Genomic DNA, 21,617 nt, shown 5'->3' with positions numbered 1-21,617 from the left:
TATTATGGAAAAACTTTAAACATGCAAAAAGTTGAGTGACCTATTTTCAGCAATTATAAAGATGTACCACATTCACTTCTAGTCCCACCACCCTATCTTCCAAAGCAATGTCATGTCATTTTAATACTGTATATTCAAGTATGTACCTCTAAAAATGTATTCTGTCATACCTACCGAGTCACATCTACGAAGATCAAGGTTGATAGCTTGATAGAATCTAAAACTTGGGTTACACTCCATTTTCCCAAGTGGTTTCAAGTGTGTCTTGATTTTTCAAATCACGATCTAGTTGGATTTATATACTGCCTGCCACTGTTAAGTCTGAAGTTCCCATAGTCATTCTTTTCTATTTCTTATCAGTGTGCAAGAGGTCAGTTCTGTAGGTGGTCCCATTTAATAGATTTATCTGCTTGGGTCTTTTAGTTTTAAAATTGTTCCTGCTTTCCTTACATAGCCAATTGCTTGAAATACAATTCAGTTAAATTTTTCCTATGACAGCAGTTGGGGATGGGAGTTGAGTGACAGTATGAAAACTGAGACTTCTGAAAGCCAGGGGGTCTGCTTTTGTATGTATTGAGCTGAGGACTGTAGGACACAGTGAGTGACACTGACCTGCTTTCTACCTTCTTTCAAGCCAGCTAAGTGGGATGCCATACTCCTTCTAATGATAGGATGTTGCTTTTCTGAGATGGCTTTCCTTATCTTCACAGTGCTTTCATGAACTGGAATCCTTCCACCATGTCACCACCTGTGCCGGACCTGACTCACCAAATACCAAAGAAAGCCCTATCAGCAGATTCTGTTCCCCAAGTTACTGCTTACCCTCCAAGGACAGGGTGCCTAGGCAGGAACAGCCTCCATCCATCAGGCTGGAGAAAGCTCTATCCAGCCAGGGGAGCCTCAACCAGAAGGAGAGTCTCTACCCAAGGCACCTGTCTCACTGTGAGCCACAAGTCTGTCAATAGCCAGGAAACTGAGACATTGGGTAAGCAGCCCTGTCAGATGTCCTCCCAGGGTTTAGTGACTAAGAAGCTAAAGCCAAGAGATGGTTCAAGGACCACTGCTACACAGACCAGAAGGGCTAAGGGACTAGTAGTCTCTGGCAACACACAAACTGAATGGCAAAAAGAAGGGAGCTGTGGGACCTACAAGCCTCATAAGGAAACCACTTCCCACTCTACCTGTCTCAGTGGATCTGAGCAAGCAGCTGGGCATGGGAAAGTGGTCAAGACTTTTCAGGCAGAATCCAAACCATCTCCTCCAAGTAGGACATTAAAAAAACACCAGAGGGTGCTGCCAGCTAGAGGCAGAGACGTTGCCAAAAAGTTCTCTCATTTGCCTCATGGCAGTCCTTTAAAAAGACAACCTAGTACAGGGAATCCAGACACTCTGGCCTCCTTCACAGACTCCAGACCTATGATGGATTGTGTAAGAGAAAACGACAACGATTTATATGACACTGATAGCAGTTACTCTGTGGATTCTCTCTCTTATGTCTATGCCAAAGTCCCAAAGGAGCTGCAGAAGCCAGAGGACCTTCAGGAAAAATGGGATCTTCCAGATCAAGAGAACTTTCAAAATGATAACAGTCAAATATCTGAGGATTCACTTGCCGAGAAAGGGTACCAAAGCCCCCCAGAAAACTCAGGGGGTGAATATTCCATCATGGTCCCTGGGCAGTCAAGGGCCAGAAATTCATTCTCTATAAGACACTTCCCCAAGCCCTCTGACAGTTGCTTATGTGTTCAAGCACATAGGAGCTTTTCCTTGGACAGCCTGATTGATGCTGAAGAACTAAAAGAAGATAGGCAAGAGGAACTTTTCCTTGGTTCTGCTGATGAGATGCCTACAGAGACTTTTTGGCACCTGCAGAAGGCCACCCTAGCTGCAGTAGACCAGGAGGCAACGTGCAGGCCTAGCCCTGTCAACCACAGAACAGGAGTCAGGCCAAATGCCTTCCAGCCAAAGAGCAATTCATTTTACCTTGATCCTCACTTCCAGCCCCACTGTGAGTCTGAGTCAGAAATGGCAGCAAACTATTCCGAACAAGCCAACTGTCTCCAAGGCATGCAGCTTGCAAGAGAGAGCCCCCTGGTATCTGTGGATTCATGGTTTTCTTGTGACTCTAAGGTCAATCTCAGCAGCCCCTCGGTAACTGTACAGTCTTTATGTCCAAGTCCTGATGTGCATGAAATTCAGCCCCATGATGAGATGCCTAGATACTGGCTAAACATCGAAGAAGTAAAGCCACCAGGTACAGTCCTGCCCCATAGCAGCAAACTGTCCCAAGGCAGTGCTGAGCCACCCTGCAGTTCAGATTTGTATGCAAACTCTGCTTCTGATACATCCAAGCCCTCAGTCTGTGGAAGTCAAAGGCTCCTTCAGCCAGGAGCTGATGGTGCCTTTCAGGGCAAAGAAATCCTTGACATGATCTACCAGGGCATCTCTGAAGAGTCACACAATTTTGACATGTCAAGTGTGCTGGCTCCCTCTGCCACCTCATTGACTCATGTAGGCACTATTCATGAGGAGGACTGGGCTGCCCTTCAGCAAAAGTATCTCCTTGAACTCTCTAATTCTGTTTTGGAAGCTGTGGGAGAGCCCAGGCCAGCTTTTTCCTTCTTGGAGGAAGACTCTAGCTCCCTGACTGAAGCTTCTGAGAAAGTAGATACTCATTTGCCAGTTGGTCCTGGGGTATCTAAAAATTTAGATTTCAGCTACTTTCCAGTCCACCTGTCAAAAATCAGGCACTTAAGAGCCAAGAAAGACCGTGACAATTTGAGTGCCAACTTAGAAAGTTCTTCTGATCTCTTTAGTACCATTGAGAAGGTGAGTTATAATGGGGCATACTCAGCAGACCTAGAATCACTGACTTCTGGATCTGTAAATGCACAGAGCTGTACAGAAGGACACAAGATATCAAATTATGTGACAGAAGCATGGGAAGTCAAACAGGCCAGCTTGGAAGGGTGCCTTCAGGGTAGCAGGAACTCTGGGCTGACAACTTCCTCTGGGCAGTATTTCTTTCAGAAGAAGGCTTATCACAATCATGATACATTAGCCACCAAAGCAGACCAGTGCCCCCAAGATGGGGCTCTTCTGAGGAAAAATACTGCTGTTCCTTCAAGACTGTTAAGTTACCACAGCCACCCACACCCACTGCTGGAAGAGAAGGCAGCTTCTCAGCAGCAAGCCAAGGAAGCAGGTGGAACACATACAGACACTTCTTGCACCTCCCCTTCAGGTCCAGAGCTGTTCCTGCACTCTGCTCCCTGGAATCCTTTTCCATCTTCTCTGCAGCCACCTCCCTTGGAGACATTTTATGTAACCAAAAGCAGGGATGCCTTGACAGAAACTGCCTTAGAGATTCCAGCCTGCAGGGAAGCTTGGATACCATCCCCACCCCCCAGGGAAGCCTGGGGCTTTGGTCATAGCTATCCAGTCCTCCAGAAAGCTCACCAGAAGAATAACTTACCCAATTTGTCATGTAGCCAGAATTCTAAGATTGACTCATCTCATCAGGTGACAACAAAGACAACAAAGTGTTCAACTAATCTGAACACAGGAGAAGTTACTGCAGAACTGGAGAAATGCACTAGAAAGATGAGTGAGGAAGGAAATCTCGATTCTGCTTACTGTTTTGTTGCTCATAATAAACATCATCTCCCTTCTACCAGCTTCAAAGTTTGTGAATGTGGAAATGAACTTGGAATTTTCAATAAAAAGTACAGCCTTTCAGTCCACAAGGAAGGAGAAGGGGCCTCTGCATGGCATCACTGCAGTGTTGCCTTTGACGGCACTGAGTCCAAGACTGTGCTTTTCATTTGTGACTCTAAGGCAAGCGAGGAAGAACAGAGCCTACTTCCACCACAGGAGCAGGCCTGTGGTGCACACAGCCAGCCTTCTGGAACCAGGTCTGATTTCATTGGTAAAATCACCAGTTTAGACCTGGAGAAAGTCATACCAGAGGAAACTGCTGTTTCTTTGAAATCCAGATCACTCCACTGTCGAGTAAGCAGCCCTGTGATCATGGCGAGAAGTGGGAATCTAACTCACAGGTGGGAGGAGAGAAATGAAACTGTGCTTTTCAGGGAAGTGATTTCCAAAGACATCCAAGAAGAGTCCAGTCTTCCAGGAACCCAGTATACCCGTGAAAGATGCCATCTAGTTATGTGTCCTCAGGAAAGAAAGCCTATTGAATGCAAGGCTCATGGGCAGTTGCAAGAAATAAAGTCCAAAGAAGAACCTTTGGGAGAGAAACAGAACATGAGAGTTAACAATGCCGATGAAATGGCTAGGCTGATCAGGAGTGTAATGCAGCTGGAAACTGGCATCTTAGAAATTGAATCCAAGCAGAACAAGCAACTTCAAGCTTCCCAAACGACAAGTACAGAGTTTATGCTCCAGGCCCTACAAGACCAGGAGAGGGCTGACCATGCCCTGATTCCAGGAAGTTCTGGAAAACATTTATTCTTTGATAATCAGCTATCTTTTCCAGTACAGACAGAGGATGATATCCTTGGGGACAGTGAAGCTAGGGAAATGGAGGGTAACAATGCTGTCAGTAATAATACCCAGACCCTGAAAAGCATAGGAAGCTCCTTTAGATCAGGGGGATACGCACATAAGAAACAGTCTAAGAGTGAACACTATCACCCACCACCTGGAATAGAGGGACTTGCCCAGGACACGTGTGCTTTTTGTGGGAAGAGCACAACTCTCAGAGAGCCTAGCAACATTTCCTTTCACTCAAGGAGAATGAAAGTGTTAGCTAGAGCTCTGCCGTTGCAGCCCAGTGTAGAGAGCTCTCCTGAGGAGGAGGATGAGCTTCTAAAAGCATCAGCAGACTTCCAAGACTATGCTTGGACCTTGGGAAATCTTGAGGAACCAGAGACTATGGGAAGTTTTCAGGAAAGCCAAATTGTTGAACTCCCAAGTGATTCAGGGTTGCAGGATATAAAAGCTCATGGAAGAGTTGAAGGACTGGCAGTGGGAAAGGGAGGGAACCTACAAGAAGAGAATATGGTCTCATCTACCCAGAAACTTCCTGCTCCAAGCCATCAGTGTAAGGGCACATTTTCCAGCCAGGAGACTGTCTCTCCATTCCATAGCCAGACAGGCTTCTCTGCAGCTCTTCCTTATGCAGAACCAAGTGGTACTCCACCCTTGCAATCTCCAAGCTTACCAAGACGCTGTTTGCATGCCTCTGATACCAAAGGCATTTCTTCATTTGAGTACATGTTAGAGCCTACAATGTTGAAAATTAATAGAAGTTCCTTGACAACTGGAGTAGGGCATCAGGATTATTGTGGAGAGATCAGAAGCAGTAGCCCGCAGAGAAGTGTTACAAGGGATGCTTCCACTGCACACACTGCCTGGTGTGGAGCTGTGACGCCCATGGTAATGAGAGCTGATCATCAGTCTGTTACACCAGAGAGCATTCTACTAGAGACAGAGGACTGGATAACAGTAAGCACTAGCCTCCAAGAAGACCAGAGAGGGGACTTCAGAATCACTTCAACAGGCTTGACTACCCAGGAAGGTTTGGGTTCTGAATATGAGGCAACTGTTCAAAAAGAAATAAAAACCAGTTCCTTGGATGGGGTTTCAAGACAGACTGAAAAGAGGGTCAGTTTCCTCTTAAAAGAAGACAGTGAACATGGCAAGGAGGAAATGCAGAAGGCAGAAAAATCCGAAGACCAACAGCCTGCTAGCAGTGCTTGCTTAACACCTTTGTCTCTACTGAGGGCACCTGATCCAGAGCCTCTGCCACTACCCGACTCTTCTATCCATGCATCCATATGCCTGGCTATCTTGGCAGAGATTAGACAGGCAAAAGCCCAGAGGAAGCATCTTAATGACTTTGCAGCTGAGGAGACAGTCCTTCCTTGTGAGACTTCACAAGAAGAGTGTTTTTCAGAGGCTGCAGTTAGGCCTGGGGAGAAAATGGTTAAGTTAGGGTGTGACAGCACCAGGACTGGGGACAAAGCCCAAGGACTGCATGTGGCATCTTCATTTGCTATGACAGACCTCTTGGCTGCTGAGAGGAAAGCCCAACCCATGCCTCCCAGTGCAGGGGGCTTTCAGCATCTGCCCAATCCTGAAACTGACAGAGGACCAGGGCATCATTTGTTAGCTTCCACTCCCATTGTCCCAAATCTAGAAGAAAGACCTTGTACTGGAGAACCAAGCGGAGTGAGTAGATGGTCTGATTCTTCTGGAGTCATAGAGAAAAAGAAAGAAACATCCAGAACACTGTCCTCTGTCGATCCTTTGGCCCCAGACAGGCTTCTTTCTACATCAGCTGTAGAGCAGGATGGGAGGGTAGGATCAGAGAAAGTGTCTGTCTTACCTTCTCAAAATTCTTGTGATGATCCTGGCAGGATTATGTGTGGGCAAAGTCAGTTAGCTGCATGGAAAACTGCAGCAGGTATATGCTTTGGTAGTCAGGACAGCATCCCAGAGTATCAGGAACCTAGAAGTCTAGATGGTACATGTGGAGGAGGCTCAGGTAAACTCTTAGTGACCACACAGGAAAGAAAAGCAGGCAATTCTGAATGTCAGTCTGTGATCTGTAGTGTTGGTAATTCTGCAGGCCTCTCAGGGTCTAAGCAAGACCATGTCCAGTGCTCAGATGCTTCTACTGGCTTAGAAGAAATGAAGGCAAGTCCAAAGTCATATGCTGTTCACCCAGGAGCTCCTAGAAATGTTGAAGCAGAAGCTCACATGTGGCATCCTGTCAAGTGGAAAAATGTTGACTCTGGCCTGGCAGAAGTCCATGGGGCAGACAGCAAAAATCCAGTGTCATTGCTAGATCAAAGACCTATCCTGCATCTTAGTAGAGTTAGAGAAGACGCTCCAGGTCTGTGTCCAAAAGAGTGCCTTGTCTTCGAGGGGAGTACTGGAGGCAGCAGACCACCTGGCTTATCTTATGAGGAGGAAGAGAACAGAACTATTCCTTGTCCTCAACTAACTGGTTCTCAACCTACTGCTGTTCATGCCAGATGCTCCCATTCCTCTACTCTGCCATGTTATAGAGACGGTTTCCTTAGGAAGGAAACTCCTCAGGCTGCTCCACATCCTGTCCACTCACATTTCATAGTACCATCTAGGGCCTGTGAAGTAGACAGAACAGTAGAGAGCTTTTCCAAAGATTCTCAGGTATTTTTGGCACATGACCTTGAGCACAAACATGTTCATGTAGAATTTGGGCCTATAGACAGCAGCATTCCCAACCCATCCACTGCAGCTGCTGTCTCCTCTCGAGCTCAAAGCTGCTATCCTATTCCCACCTCGGAAGTAAAGGCCAATTGTCTCACCTTTGCAGTTGCTGGTGGAAAGTCAGTTGAAGGTTCTGAGAAAAAGACTTCAGGGAAGAAGGCTAGCACTGCTCCTCAGGATGCTTATCCAACCAGTCCTGCAGGCTCGCACTCTGAGTCACTGAGGACTGAGGATAACTCTGTAGGGGAAAATATACAGGCATCTCAAGCCAACCCAGAACCTGCTGTGGTGATTCAGGGACCACATACCCTAAGTTTAAATGAAGGATCTGTCGACAGTGAGCTGGTGATGGCAGCTCAGTATGAACATTTAGGAAACATCACCAGACGATGTTCAGAAAAGACACAACCTTCCACTGAGGTTAGAGGTCACAGTTGCTTGGGTTCCCAAGCCAATTTTATAGATAGGTTAAAACACACCTGCCACCCTCAGACTGAGACTTCATGGGAGGAAGAAGAGCAACAAAGAGACCAGGCTTTAGGAGATGGCAAAGACCATGCCCAGGTCAGAAATCTGGCATCTTCAAATGAGGGTGGCTTTGATGGCTCTCATACTAGAGATAGTGAAAAAGAGGAGGTAGTTGTGGCAAAGTCTCCTGTGTCCCAAACTTTCTTTTCAGACCTTGAAGACCCAGCTTCTCTGCCCTTGGGGCAAACTGAAGCATCCCAGCCTGATGCCCAGACTCCTGACCAACTCTTCTCTGGAAGGGAGCAGCTGACTTTCCGCCACAGGCACACACTTCCTGTGATAGCAGTCTTCTCTGGCCCTAAACTTGCCAGGTATTCCCCTAGACCTCATTTCTCTGTGGTCAGCTCATCTCAATCTATTCATGAATTAAATATGAGAGTGGAAGCTCCTTCCCCAGCAGATGAAGATGCACAGGCACCAAAGAGATTGTGGAGCCCACATCTCAGGGCCTGTTCCTCAGAAAAGCCAATGTCAACATCTCCAGAGACTCAGGATTGCAATCTGAAAGCTCCATGTGATGTGAACAATAGCCCCATTGATCACAGGCCCCTGAAACCTGTCATTCCTCCTTATCCAACGTCTTCCACTGTGTCATGTATGCCAACCCCTGATTTTATGACTGACTGGATACCTGGTACTTTGGAACAGGCCCATCAAGGAAAGACAGATAAACTGAATGTCCAGGGCATGCCAGAGACCTGGCATTCTCAGGTGGACAAAGAAGTGCTACACTTTGGGTCTAGTGACATAAATCCCTATGTCCTGCCCTGGTGTCCACAGGAACCTATGGATATTGGCTGGAAACAATATGTGTTTGGAAGTGTAGCTGATGTCTCTTGTAGCCAGAAACCCCAAAGCCTAATACCATCAAATATGACTCAGTGCTCTAGAATGAACAATGCCCTAGATGACAAGAAATCCCCATTTCACTCCCATCTCAGGACTTACACCCAAACCCGGGACCTGCCAAACGTGTGCAACCGTATTGAGAATGACCAAAGTTCAAACGAAGGCTGGGAAATGCAGAGTCCCTCACTTGCCGTGGAGAAGCCCCATATCTTGATTGGCTCTGAAGGAGTTGCCCCAACTTGGGATCCTGACAAGAGACCCCCATTCAGGGGCTCTTCTGAGGAAATAGGCTGTCTGAGGAGTGAGCTGTCTCTGGCTGGAGGGAGTGTCCCAGCTCCAGTAGATGAGATTGTACTGCTCTGCCCATCTGAGACAGCCTGTGAGGTGGGGCAGGCCAGGATGAATACCTTTGAACAGGGAACACAGACCCTGGGCAGCAGGCTCCACTTGAGCTGCACCGATGTATCTGCACAGTCTGACAGCAGGACAATGTCAGACTTTGAGATGGCCTCCTGGACCAGCATGCACAACCTTTCTCTCCACCTCTCTCAGCTCCTGCACAGCACTTCTGAGCTGCTCGGGAGTCTCTCACAGCCAAATGTGATCCCAAAGAAGCAGAGCATTCAGAATGACTCCCCAGATGAAGCTCCACAGACCCTCATGATGGACGGTTCTACTCAGACCAGTGAGGATGAGGGCATCCAGACGGACCTAGCCTTATCTCCTCTGTCCTTCAAGGCTCCAGAGGTCAAGCCTCAGGAAGTCAATGTGATCCTTGAAGTGATGGACTCAGGTATCACCACTATGTTTCAAGAAAAGGAAGATGTACCAGGAGTGTTTCCCAAGAGAGGGACAGAGGAAGCAGCAGAAGCCCCAGATCTCCACGAAGGAAACACCCACTATAACCTGCAGAGCCCTTCCATGCCCTCACCATGCTTGAGGTTTCAGAAAGCTCATCTTGGGCAGAACCTTACTTTCGAGAGCCCCCCAGCCTCTACTAATGGTTCCTCGCCTCCCAGCCTTCAGCCAGAGGCATCTTCCATGGTGGTCAACAGTCCCAGCATCCTACACCACTCAGAGCTCTTGCTTGGTGCTCCAGAGCTCACCCAGGAGCCTGACACCCAGAAGAAGCCAGGCCCCTCGAGTGCTCTGCTGGTGGACAGGGCTTCCTCTCCAATCCTTACATTTAGTGCCAGCACCCAGGATTTGAGCAATACCTTAGCCTCTTTGACTCTATCTGTCCCCTCAGCTCATTCTCTTGGAGACGTCCAGGAGACTGCCATCAGTCCTGATCTTGCTGTTGATAACCCAAGACCACTAATGGATAATTCTCAAGCCACTAGTGGGTTCAGTGTCTCTCAGAGAGCTGGGTCTCTGGAAAGAGAAGGCAAGAGCCCCTTAGGAAAGAGTTCTGAGGGTTTAGTTCTTGATTCTAGCTCTCCATGCAGCCCACAACGGAGCTCCAGTCTCCAAGTTAGTTTCTTAGGGCAGGCCCCTCAGCAGCTTCAGCCCATGAACACCACTGGAGACCAAAGCAGCCTGCCATCTCCTCCACCAAGGCACAGGAGCCTGAAGCTAGATGACAGCTTTGTGCCCAAGAAGGTGGCTTCCATAGAGCATGGTCCACAGAGCAGTAGGAGGCCAAGTCAGTGTCAGGACAGGACAGCAAATGAGGATGAGAATTCAGTGTTTATGGTAGAGCCACAGCTCAGTCTGGATCTATCATCTCCATGGAGAGATCTTCAGCCCCTTAGCCCTTGTCCTATCTCCGATACTGCAGGGCTTCCAAGTCCTGCTGAAGAGCCACCTCAGGCCTGCCAATTTGAGGGGCTGCTCTGCCCTGGTTCACATGTGAGTGTGGCCCCTGATCTCCAGCATCACAGCCTGAGGGACCTCCCAGTTCATAACAAATTTGATAACTGGTATGGAGTTCAGGATGGATCTTGTGGAGGGCTGCCTGTCAGTGAGAATCTAGGGATTGGCTGTGACTTCCATTCTGTAGACCAAACACAAAGGTCCCTGAAACCTTCTGACAACTACAACCAGGAACCCGAGTGGCCCCAGTTTGAGCGTGTCCCTTTGCAAGTAGGGGTCCAGAAACCCTCACTCAGTGTGGAACTCACAGAAGCAAAATTACACCGTGGCTTCGGGGAGACAGATGCCCTGCTGAAGGTGCTGCAGAATGGGACAGGAGAGGTATATGCTCCTCAAGAGCCTGCTATGTCCTCTTGTGGGGAGTTCTACACCAGGTAAGGGTCCTGGGCCTGGAGGGCAGGGGAGGGCAAGTTAGGATAGGACCCAAGGGAACTTAATAGTAAGCTATTAGCTCTGCCCTTGCTCCCCTCAGGATTCTTCCACAGAGTCAGAGAATTCAGGGTTGAAGGTCATGTAGGACCACCTTCAGTGAATCAATCACATTTTATGTCAGGCAGAAAAAGACTATAGAGACCCTCAGGAGAGAGAGGGCTGAAGGACTTCCTAACTTTCGTCGAACACGAAGCCTCAGTCCCCAGAAACATCTCAGCTTCCTGCTCAGCAAGGATCTCCCCACCTGGGAACATGACTTGCCCAGCAGACGCCAAGGATACCTGCAGCAGCTGAGGAAGGATGTGGTGGAGACCACTAGGTGAGAGTGAATCTGGAGCCTGGGGACAGGTCCTGTGGGAGCTGGAATCTGAGCATCCCACAGGCTTTTCCATGCCCCTGGATAAACTGAGCTAGATGTGAGTCTGGGGTAAATGGAAATAGGATGTATAGGAGGGAATGGGGCAGAGCGTTCCAGAAGGAGATGGGCAGAAAAGAGCCATGAGAAAGCACTAGACAGAGGGACTCATGTTGTGCAAGTCTGTCTGACTGGATCTTAGAATGGCTTGTTCCTCTCTTTCTAGAAACCTCTCCTAAGAACATAAAATGATGATTTTGTAGACAGTAGGAGGTTGTGCTGAAGCCTGCTGGGGTGGACAAGACTGTACTTTATGCACTCATGTTACAAAGTGTCTCTTCACCCTGTGGACTTCCCTAGGATCCCAGAACCAGCACCAAGGTCAGCCCACCCACCCTCTGACATTGAGCTGATGCTTCGAGACTATCATCAGGCCCGTGAGGAAGCCAAGGTGGAGATTGCCAAGGCTCAGGATCGGCTCAGGCAGAGGACTGAACAAGAAAAGCTGAAAATCCGCCAGCAGATCATCTCCCAGCTGCTGAAGGTGAGGAATGAGGCGATCCTCTGCTTTAGGAACAGGCCTGGAACCTGGGCAGATCCTAATTATATTCTGGCAGCCTGTGAATCTGGATACACTTGGAGGGTGTAGGACTCTGCTTCCAGCCCAAAGCTGGGCTCATGTTCCCTTTCCACCCTCACCAGACCACTCTTGTCACAGACCAGAGTGTGGGAGGAAGAGGCTTCTGTGTGGAGTCCGGAATGTGGGGAAGCATGAGAATGGTAGCTTCTGGGAAGTAGGTGGGAGGCTACAGCAGGAGGATCTGGGAGGGGGTGGTGGCAGCTGTGGAGGGGTGAGAGCAGCCTGGGGAGAGAATGTGGTAGTGAGGGTGTATCATCAGTAGCTAGTTTTATCTGTCTTCTCCCAGGAAGAGGAGAAACTACAAGGGCTAGCCAACTCCAGCTCGCTGTGCACCAGCTCTAATGGAAGCCTGTCTTCTGGCATCACATCTGGTTACAACAGCAGCACAGCCTTCTCAGGCCACCTCCCGTCCCTAGAGGTTAAGGTGAGTGGACAGACATCAGGAAGTTTCTGAGATGAAAGTATGTGTAGGGTTAGTGCCTCTCAAGGTCTCTGCTGAGCCCTTCCCTTGTGCCTTTGGTTTAGGGCTGCCTTCCTCTCCCTTTACTCTTGCATTTCTGTGTTAGTTTTTAAAGTTTTGTTTTATTTTTTAATTATATGTGCGTGTTTCTGTGTGTAGATGCATGCATGTGAGTACTGGTGCCCGTAAAGGCCAAAGGCCTCAGATCTCTGCAGCTGGAGTTACAGGTGGCGGGTGGTGAGCTGTGTAATGGGGGTGCTAGAAATGGAGCCTGGGGAGTACACGGCAGGGCCCGGTGGTGCAGGCTTTTAATCTTAGCACTCAGGAGGCAGAGGAAGGCGGATCTCTGTAAATTTAAGGCCTGATGGATCTACATTGTAAGATCCAGGACAGACAGAACTACATAATGAGACCTTGTCTCAAAACAAAAACAAAAAAGCCAGCAAACAAACAGCACACTTTCAGATTTATTTATTTATTTATTTATTTTTGAAGTTGTTGTTTGTCCTTCTAAAAAGATTCATTACTGAGCTGGAGAGATTGCTGAGTGGTGAAGAGCACTGCCTGCTCTTCCAGAAGTCATGAGTTTGATTCCCCACAAACACATGGTGGCTCACAACTGTCTGTAATGAGATCTGGTGCATAATAAATAAATAAATATTTTTTAAAAGATTTATTTTTTGGGGGACAGGTGCTCACTTTATATGGCCCTAGCTGGCCTGGAACTCATTATGTAGTCCAGGTTTTCTTTGAGCTCACAGAAACCCACCTGTCTCTACCTTTGCTTCCTGAGTACTGGGATTAAAGGCATATGTACCATCGTACCCAGCAAGATTTATTTTTATTTTGTGTGTGGGTTTTGCCTGCAGGTATGCCTATGTACCACATGAGTACCTATGGAGATCAGATGAGGGCATCAGATTCCGAGACTGGAATTACAGTTGTGAGCCACCATGTGGACACTGAGAATCAAATCCAGGTCCTTTGGAAGAGCAGCCAGTTCTCTTAATACTGAGCCATCTCTCGAGCTCCAACTTAAGCTTTTATTTTATCCTCAATATTAGATACTATCTTAGGATAAGATAGTAAGTAAAATGGTATTGTCTTAGACTTTTAGAGACTTAAGACAGTTAGAGATAGAAATATTAAGCAGCTTGTTTTGTGTTTATTGTTGCACTGAGCTAACTGAAGGAATGCTAAGCTAGCATAATAGTTTGTTTGCCCAAATCTACAAGGTCAGTGAAGATACCCTGAAGAGACTGTTTGAACTGAGACTAGAATGGTGATGAGATTCAGAAGAACTGAGTGGTACTGGTGTTGGGAGAGAGGTAGCCTAGGAAAGGAGGCCTTGGAGTGGGAAGAGCCAAGCAGGGGCCTGTGTGGATGGGATACAGAGCAAGATAGCTGAATGGCAAAAGAGTGTACTGAGAACTCTGTCTCCTTTCTAGTCTGATGATGTTAAACCACAAAAAGGATCTTTATAAAGCTGCTGAAATGAAACACACACACACACACACACACACACACACACACACACACACACACACGAGTGCACACATGCATACCACACATAGCACATACATACATACATACATACATACATACATACATACATACATACATACATACAATAGAACAATTGGATTGCAAGGGAAAGGGACAAGAGCAGTCATGGGAAGACTGTTACGTGACTATTGAGCAAGATGGTGAATGCTTGGTTTTGGCATTTCCAGTGAAGATCACCAGATATGGGTGCAAGGAGAAGGGCAGTTTCTTGGTGACTGGTTGGACGTGGGAGACAAAAGACGGAGTTGGAAACAGCATGCACTTGTTTGTTAATTGCTTTGGTGTGTCCTGTGTATGTTTGAGTGCACATGTAACAGTGTGTGTGTGTGTGTGTGTGTGTGTGTGTGTGTGTGTGTGTATGAGAGAATAACTATGGAGTTGGTTCTCTTCTTCCATCTTTATGTGGACCCTGGGGATTGAACTCAGGTTGCCAGGCTCGTACAGCAAGTGCTTTTACCTGCTCATCTCTGAACTCATATTTGACCTGAGGTGGTGACCATGACAACAACAATGACGGATGCTGGAGAAGGACCAGGTTTTGTTGGGGGAAGGTTGGGAGTTTGATATTTACTTACTATGTTGAAGGTGCTTCTGAAGATTTCAGCTTAGAATCAAGAAGAAGCTAGTTAGAATCAAGAAGGCAGCTGGAAACATGAAGTGCTCCAAGTAAAGCCTGGCTGGAGATAAATAATTAAAGTCACATTATAAATTAAAATGCATACAGTAAAAAAATAAAATATAGTGGCATATGCCATGTGACATGAAGGTACATGTTTTCCTACCCAGAAGTATTCATCTTAGCCACATGGATAGTGTGTAAACCTGTATGAATATGCGCATGGACAGTGTGTATGCACATGAACATGCACATGGATGGTGTGTACACACATGAATATGCACATGGATGGTGTGTACACACATATGAACGTGCACATGGACAGTGTGTACACACATGAATATGCACATGGATGGTGTGTACACACATAGGAACATGCACATGGGTAGTGTGTACACACATAGGAACATGCACTGGGTGGTGTGTACACACATGAATATGCACATGCATGGTGTGTACACACATAGGAACATGCACTGGGTGGTGTGTACACACATAGGAACATGCACATGGGTGGTGTGTACACACATAGGAACACGCACATGGGTGGTGTGTACATACATAGGAACATGCACATGGGTAGTGTGTACACATAGGAACATGCACATGGGTGGTGTGTACATATATATGAACATGCACATGGGTGGTGTGTACACACATAGGAACATGCACATGGGTGGTGTGTACACACATGAATATGCACATGCATGGTGTGTACATATATATGAACATGCACATGGGTGGTGTGTACACACATAGGAACATGCACAATGGGTGGTGTGTACACACATAGGAACATGCACATGCTGGACCTTGGGTTCAGTGAGTAAAGTGCTTGTTGCTAAGACCTGAGTTCAGTTCCCAGACCCACATAGTGGAAGGAGAGAACCAATTCCTGCAAGTTGTCCTCTGACCTCCATATACTTATTTTTAAAAGATTTTCTTATTTATAATGTATACAGTGTCTGTTTATATGTTGCCTGAAGGCCAGAAGAGGGCGCCAGATCTCATTACAGATGGTTGTGAGCCACCATGTAATTGCTGGCTCACAACTCAGGACCTTTGGTAGAGCAACCAGTGCTCTTAACCACGGAGCCATCTCTCCAGCCTCCCACACACTTTTAAAATGTAATTAAAACAAGCCGGGCGTTGGTGGCACACGCCTTTAATCCCAGCACTTGGGAGGCAGAGGCAGGTGGATCTCTGTGAGTTTGAGACCAGCCTGGTTTACAAGAGCTAGTTCCAGGACAGCCTCCAAAGCCACAGAGAAACTTTGTCTCGAAAAACAAACAAACAAACAAAAACAACAAAAAAACCCCCAAAAATTATTTTACACAAACAAAAATGTAATTAAAACAAGGAATGTGTTAGGATTTTTTCCCCTTAAAAATATCTTTGGATTAGACTGTGAGTAAATTTATTACCAGCTTATTCTTTTTCATAGCTAAACAGAGTTTCATTTTTCTCTTTTATTGTTTTTAATAGGATGCTTTGTATAGATAATATATTCATGTAGTAGAAGAGCCAAAAAATAGAAATGTATTTTCCATTTTATTTATTTTTGAAACAGGGTCTCACTATAGATTCCTGGCTGGTCTACATCTAGTTATGTAGACCAGGCTGGTCTCAAACTCAGAGATCCATCTGCCTCTGCCTCCCTAGTGCTGCGATTAAAGATGTGTGTCACTGCCCAGAGCAGATGCTTTCATAATTCTTCATGCTGTCTCTTTGTGAGCATTTTCTTTGCTGTGCAGAAGCTTTTGCATGTGACAGAATCTCAACTGCCAATTTTATTTATTTAATTAATTTTTTGAGACAGGGTTTATTTGTATAATCTTGGCTATCCTAGAACTCAGTCTGTAGATCAGGCTGGCCTAGACCTCAGATGTCTGCCTGCCTCTCAGGCTTCTTGAGTGCTGGGATTAAAGGTGTGTACCACCACTGCCTGGCTCAACTGTGAATTTTAAAATTTTGTAGCCATGCTCAGAAAATCATCGTGTCAGTTTTTAAACATTTCCTCTGTTTTCCTGTAGTAATTTCAGAGTTTCATGTCTGACACCAAGGTTTCTGATCAAGACCCTGGCATGGTGATACACACCTGTCATCCCAGCTGTTATGCTGAAGAAGAACGATCCTGAGTTCAATCAAGATCATCTGTGGTGAATAGCAAGACACTCAGAAAACAAAATCTTTCTATCCATTTTGAGTTGATTTAGTTGTGGTAAGCGATGAAGGTCCAGATCCAGTATTGTGCATGTGAGGTTCTACTTGTCCCAGTGGTATTTGTTAGGCTGTCCATTCTCTAACGTTTGTTTGGGACCTTTGTTAAGGATCAGTTGGCTGTGGATGTAAGATTTATTTCTAGATTTTCTGTGGTCTGTGTATTTTTGTGTCAATACCACACTGTTTTTGTTACCATGGTTCTGTAGTCTGCCTTGAAATCAAGTATTGCAAACCTTCCAGCTTTGCTCTTTTTACTTAAGGTTTCTCTGTTTGGGAGAACATTTCTATGTTAAGTATAGGATTAGCCTTTGTGTTTCCATGAAGAATGGCATTGACATTTTTATAGGGATTATGCTGAATCTGTCAGTTGCTTTGAGTATCATGGGCATTGTAATTGTATAATTCTTCCAAATAGTGAACTTTGGGGAGGAGGTATTTCCATATTTGAATTTAAAGATTTTAAAACTTTTTTAAAACTTGTATGTATGTGTGAGTTTAATGTGTGCACCGGATCCCCTGGAATAGAGTTACAAGCACAGATGTGGGTGCTGGAAACTGAAGGGGGGGGCACTTTGCAAGAACAGGAAGTGCCCTTAACCTCTGAGCCTCTCTCAGTGCCTGTCTTCAATTTCTTTCTACAGTGTTTTGCAGTTTTCATTGTGTAGGTTTTTTTCTTAGTTAATTTTATTCTTAGCCATAAAATACAAAACACCTATTATGGGTGGGATTACTTTTGATTTGTTTTTTAATTGTATGTTGAATTTCTTAAAAATTTACTTTTCCCTAACTAGAACTAATAAATTTAAAAAATTTACTTTTATGTACATGCATGTGTGCTTGAATTTGTATGTGTACAATGCATGTGTTTGGTACCCATAGATGACAGGAGATGGCATCAGATCCCCAATGGAGTTAGAGAGTTATGAACTGTCACATGGGTACTGGGAACTGAACTAGGGTCCTCTAGAAAAGCAGCTCTTTCTTGTTTGTTTTGTTTTCTTAAGACATGGTTTCAATTGTATAGCTCTGGCTATGTAGATCAGGCAGGCCTTGAACTCAGAAATCTGCCTGCTTTTGCCTCCCAAGTGCTGGGATTAACGGTATGTGCCAGTATGCCTAGCTGCAGCATGTGCTCTTAACCACTGAGCCATCTTTCCAGCTCCTCAATGTAATCTTGAATTCTGTTTCCAAGTATTTTTTGTTAAGAATTTTTGTATCTGTATTCATCAGAGAATTTGGCCTACAGTTTTGTTGTTGTATGCTTATCTGGCTTTGGCAACAGGGTAGTACTGGCTTTCTAGAATGGGTTTGGTTGCATTCCTTTCCTTTCTATTTTATGGAACAGTTTTCAGAGCATTGGCATTAAGTTCTAAGGTTTGGTAGAATTTGGTAATGAAGTCATCCAGTATTGGACTTTTCTTTGTTGAGAGATTACTGTGGTTTTAGTCTTGTTGTATGTCCATTTGGCCATTTATCTGTATCTAGGGATTTATTGGGATCTACATTTTCCAGCTTTTAGGAATCTAGATTGTCAAATCATGATCTTCTGGATTTCAGTGGTACCTGTCATACTGCCCCCTTTTCACCATTTTAGTAATTTGGGACAGTTGACTCAACTATAGTATCTTGTTTCCCTTCTATGTCACACTTGTTGTCTACATGCTCTCTGCAGGTTTGAGTCAGTCACTCTACTAGGCCAGTTCTTGTTCATGAGGTGGCTCCCCTACTGCTAGTAGAATTTAATTTCTTTTGGTTGTTCAATATAGGGTTTTCTGTGTAGCCTTGGTTGTCCTGGAACTCGCTCTGGAGACCAGGCTGGCCTGGAATTCACTGAGATCTACCTGCCTCTGCTTCCAAGTGCTGGGATTAAAGGCATGTGCCACCACAGCCCAGCTATAGAGTAGAATTTCAATGGGACCTCAGAGATAGGTACAGGGCTTTCTGATTCTCAGAGCAGTTCATATTCAAACAGTAGGTCCATTATCCAAATGCTTCTATCTGCGGCACCCCAGGAGATGGCTGGTAGTTAAAGTGAACCCTTTCCCAAAGCTAGACTGTGAAGATTCCAGACTCGTTATCTAGCTAGGCTATAAGCCTGTGAGGGTTGTATGTGGGTCTTCCCAGTAGCCAGGCTTGTTCCATTTGTGCTAATGAGTTTACCAGGACTCCATTTACCCTTTACCCCTGAAGAAGGGAGCCATCTTTCTGGGCAATGAAGGTAGGGAAAGTGCTGGGATATTTTGTTTCTCCTGTCTCAGTTCTTTGGAAGCTACAGGTTTCCATTTGCCATTGTGTGGCATCTCAGTGCTTTGTGGTAGTTGCTCCTGGAAATATGAAGTTACATTAGTCTGCTTTTGTATTAGTGGAGGAATAGGTGACTGGCACCAGGTCCACAACGTTTGTTCTCAAGTCGCATGTGGCACATTGCACACACTCAGTAAACAATGAGGCTATCATATTGGACAGTGCCCCTTCTCTAGATTTCTTTAGGACTATAGGCATGTCATGTCAATCCTAGACATCTCACCATGTCCTTACTGTGTCACTTTGTGCTTCTGTCCTGTAGCTGCATCAGCTAGATCCTAAGTAGGTGTGAGCTAGTGTCTAAATCTTTTTTGTTTTTTTTTTTTTTTTGAGACAGTTTCTCTGTGGCTTTGGAGGCTGTCTTGGAACTTGCTCTGGAGACCAGGCTGGCCTCCAAATCACAGAGATCCACCTGCCTCTGCCTCCCGAGTGCTGGGATCAAAGGTGTGCACACGCTTCCACTGCCCGGCGTGTCTTCATCTTTTTCCAGACATTAATTAGCAGGATGCTTCTATTATTTTATACTAGATTTTAAACATATATTTTACCATTAAAGGAGCATGTATGATTTTCTAGGGCATTACATTTCATATTTTGGAGATTGCCATTTTGTGCATTTGTTCATATTGGCTAATATAAAACTATTCATTTGTGCAAATGATGCGTTATTCTTTTTTATTTTTAGTTCATTGATGTTTTGCCTACATGTATGTCTGGGTGAGGGTGTCAGGTCCCTGCAACTGGAGTTACACTTTAGAATTTCAATGAGGGTTCTGGGAGAACCTCTGGAAGAGCAGCCAGTGCTAGTGCTCTTAAGCACTGAACCATCTTTCTAGCAACCCCCTTTTAAATTTATGTTTTTAAGACAAGGTTGCTCCCTGTAGCCCTGGATATCCTGAAACTCACTTATAGACCAGGAGTACTAGTCTTTTAATGTGCTGTTACAGTCTGATAAGTTTTAAGGGTTCTTGTGTATTTTACTTTTTCTATGGTACTTATTTATTTGATATATATACAGTATTACGCACCAGATTTCTTTATATAGATGGTTGTGAGTCACCGTGTGGTTGCTGGGAATTGAACTCAGGACCTCTGGAAGACCAGCTGATGCTTTCAATTTTTGATAGCAGTGTTATGTATGAAATATCTAATTTATATACTAACCAGTGTTTTTCTGCTTTTGACCTTTTAAATTTTTTAATAATGCTATATTTTCCTTGCTCCCAATATTATCTTTGACCTATAAAGCATAAGGGATTTATTATGGCCTTATGTATAAAATGGGTCTCTGCCCCCAATGCCAACCCAGTTGTCATAGCAATATGGAATTCATGATTATAGCTAGAAATAACTGGTGTAGTACTGTCAACATATGAGGTCACCTAAGGTATTGGCCCAAATGCAAAAGAACCCCAAGATGTCAGTTTATGGCTGAGAACCTGAGACAGAGCACGGGTGGGAGCTGAGAGCCTGGGTGCTGGGGAGCAGATCTTAATGGACATATGACAGCCTGCAGAAAGACAGGGCTGGAAGCATCTTGTCCTACCGTACTGTGGACTACAGTGGTGGTGTTTTGATGGAGTGGTGAGAGCAAATGGTTCTAGGTTATGGCAGGTGCAGTGCAGGCAAGAAGTAGGAGATAACAAGCAACATTGGCTTCAGGAAGCTCAATGCTGGGAAACAATCTCTGTATGTTAAATACTATATCTAGTGAATGCTGGGAAACATATTCTGTATGTTTAGATACTATATCTAGTGAATTCTGGGAAACACATCTCTGTATGTTAAATACTCATATCTAGTGAATTCTGGGAAACATATCTCTGTATGTTAAATACTCATGTCTCGTGAATGCTGGGAAAAACATTCTGTATGTTAAATACTCATATCTAGTGAAAAGGGAGAGGTGGAGAAAGATGACCATTAGGTGAAAGGGATCCTAACAGTTACAGATCTAAAGCTGACTCAAGACTGTTGTAGCAGGACAGAAAGAGTAAGGAAGTACAACTGTTTGCCATTTAAAATTTTTTTACATTTATCTAGTGTGTACATATGATGCACATACCATGCATGTCACACATGTGGAGGTCAGAAGAGTTTTCAGTATCAGTTCTGTCCCAGGGACAGGTACCTTTACCTGCTGAATGTTTGTGTTCCACTGAGGAGCTGGCTTAGGTAGTTTACTAACCAAGGATAGGAGAGATCCAGAGGCTCTGGTCCTACAGCAGGGCTTCTGGCTCATTGTTGCACTTGGCCAGGGCCAAGGTCTGCTGTCCAGAGCTCACTGCTTCTTCCTCAGCTCCCTTCACTTTATTACCCACACTAACAGCCCCACCTACCCCACCCCGCCCATGATGGCCTGCTTCCTACTGCTACCATGATACAGGTAAGGTGGCTTCTTACATAATTCAGCAGAGGGCCCCATGGTCAGGTACTGGTTGTCCCAACTGCCATGGCAGCTGATCTGCAAGCAACCCTTTAAGCCTGTGGCCTAGATAATGAAGCTTTCTTGGCTGGTATCTATTGCTGTAATCTCTTGAGGGCATCT

At 45.4% G+C, this 21,617-nt stretch overlaps 2 protein-coding genes across 7 annotated transcripts in view; one reads left to right on the top strand and one right to left on the bottom strand.

Annotated features, from left to right (window-relative positions):
• Cdan1 (codanin 1) overlaps positions 1 to 21,617 on the bottom strand; it is a 47,117-nt gene that overhangs the window by 6,233 nt on the left and 19,267 nt on the right. Inside the window, exons 29-31 of the transcript XR_003486565.2 lie at positions 14,502 to 14,603; positions 7,320 to 7,459; positions 6,353 to 6,700 (exon numbers count right to left, since the gene is read on the bottom strand). The gene's annotated coding sequence lies outside the window, so the exon portion shown is untranslated. The remainder of the gene's footprint in view (positions 1 to 6,352; positions 6,701 to 7,319; positions 7,460 to 14,501; positions 14,604 to 21,617) is intronic.
• The window catches only part of Stard9 (StAR related lipid transfer domain containing 9), an 85,943-nt gene that overhangs the window by 61,381 nt on the left and 2,945 nt on the right, over positions 1 to 21,617 (top strand). For 5 of the 6 annotated variants that reach the window (XM_035447129.1, XM_027422090.2, XM_035447128.1 and 2 more), the window contains 4 exons: positions 711 to 10,847; positions 11,027 to 11,224; positions 11,621 to 11,804; positions 12,187 to 12,324. In XM_035447129.1, coding sequence (XP_035303020.1) covers positions 711 to 10,847; positions 11,027 to 11,224; positions 11,621 to 11,804; positions 12,187 to 12,324 — 10,657 coding nt within the window. Of the gene's footprint in view, positions 1 to 710; positions 10,848 to 11,026; positions 11,225 to 11,620; positions 11,805 to 12,186; positions 12,325 to 16,575; positions 16,764 to 21,617 lie in introns of all 6 variants that reach the window. The other variant, XR_003486563.2, reaches the window with a different exon arrangement.

Source organism: Cricetulus griseus, chromosome 6 (genome assembly GCF_003668045.3).
Source record: "Cricetulus griseus strain 17A/GY chromosome 6, alternate assembly CriGri-PICRH-1.0, whole genome shotgun sequence".
In the NCBI taxonomy this organism is placed as follows: Eukaryota; Metazoa; Chordata; class Mammalia; order Rodentia; family Cricetidae; genus Cricetulus; species Cricetulus griseus.
Note: the sequence above shows the minus strand (reverse complement) of the source record. Positions and strands in the feature narration are given on the sequence as shown.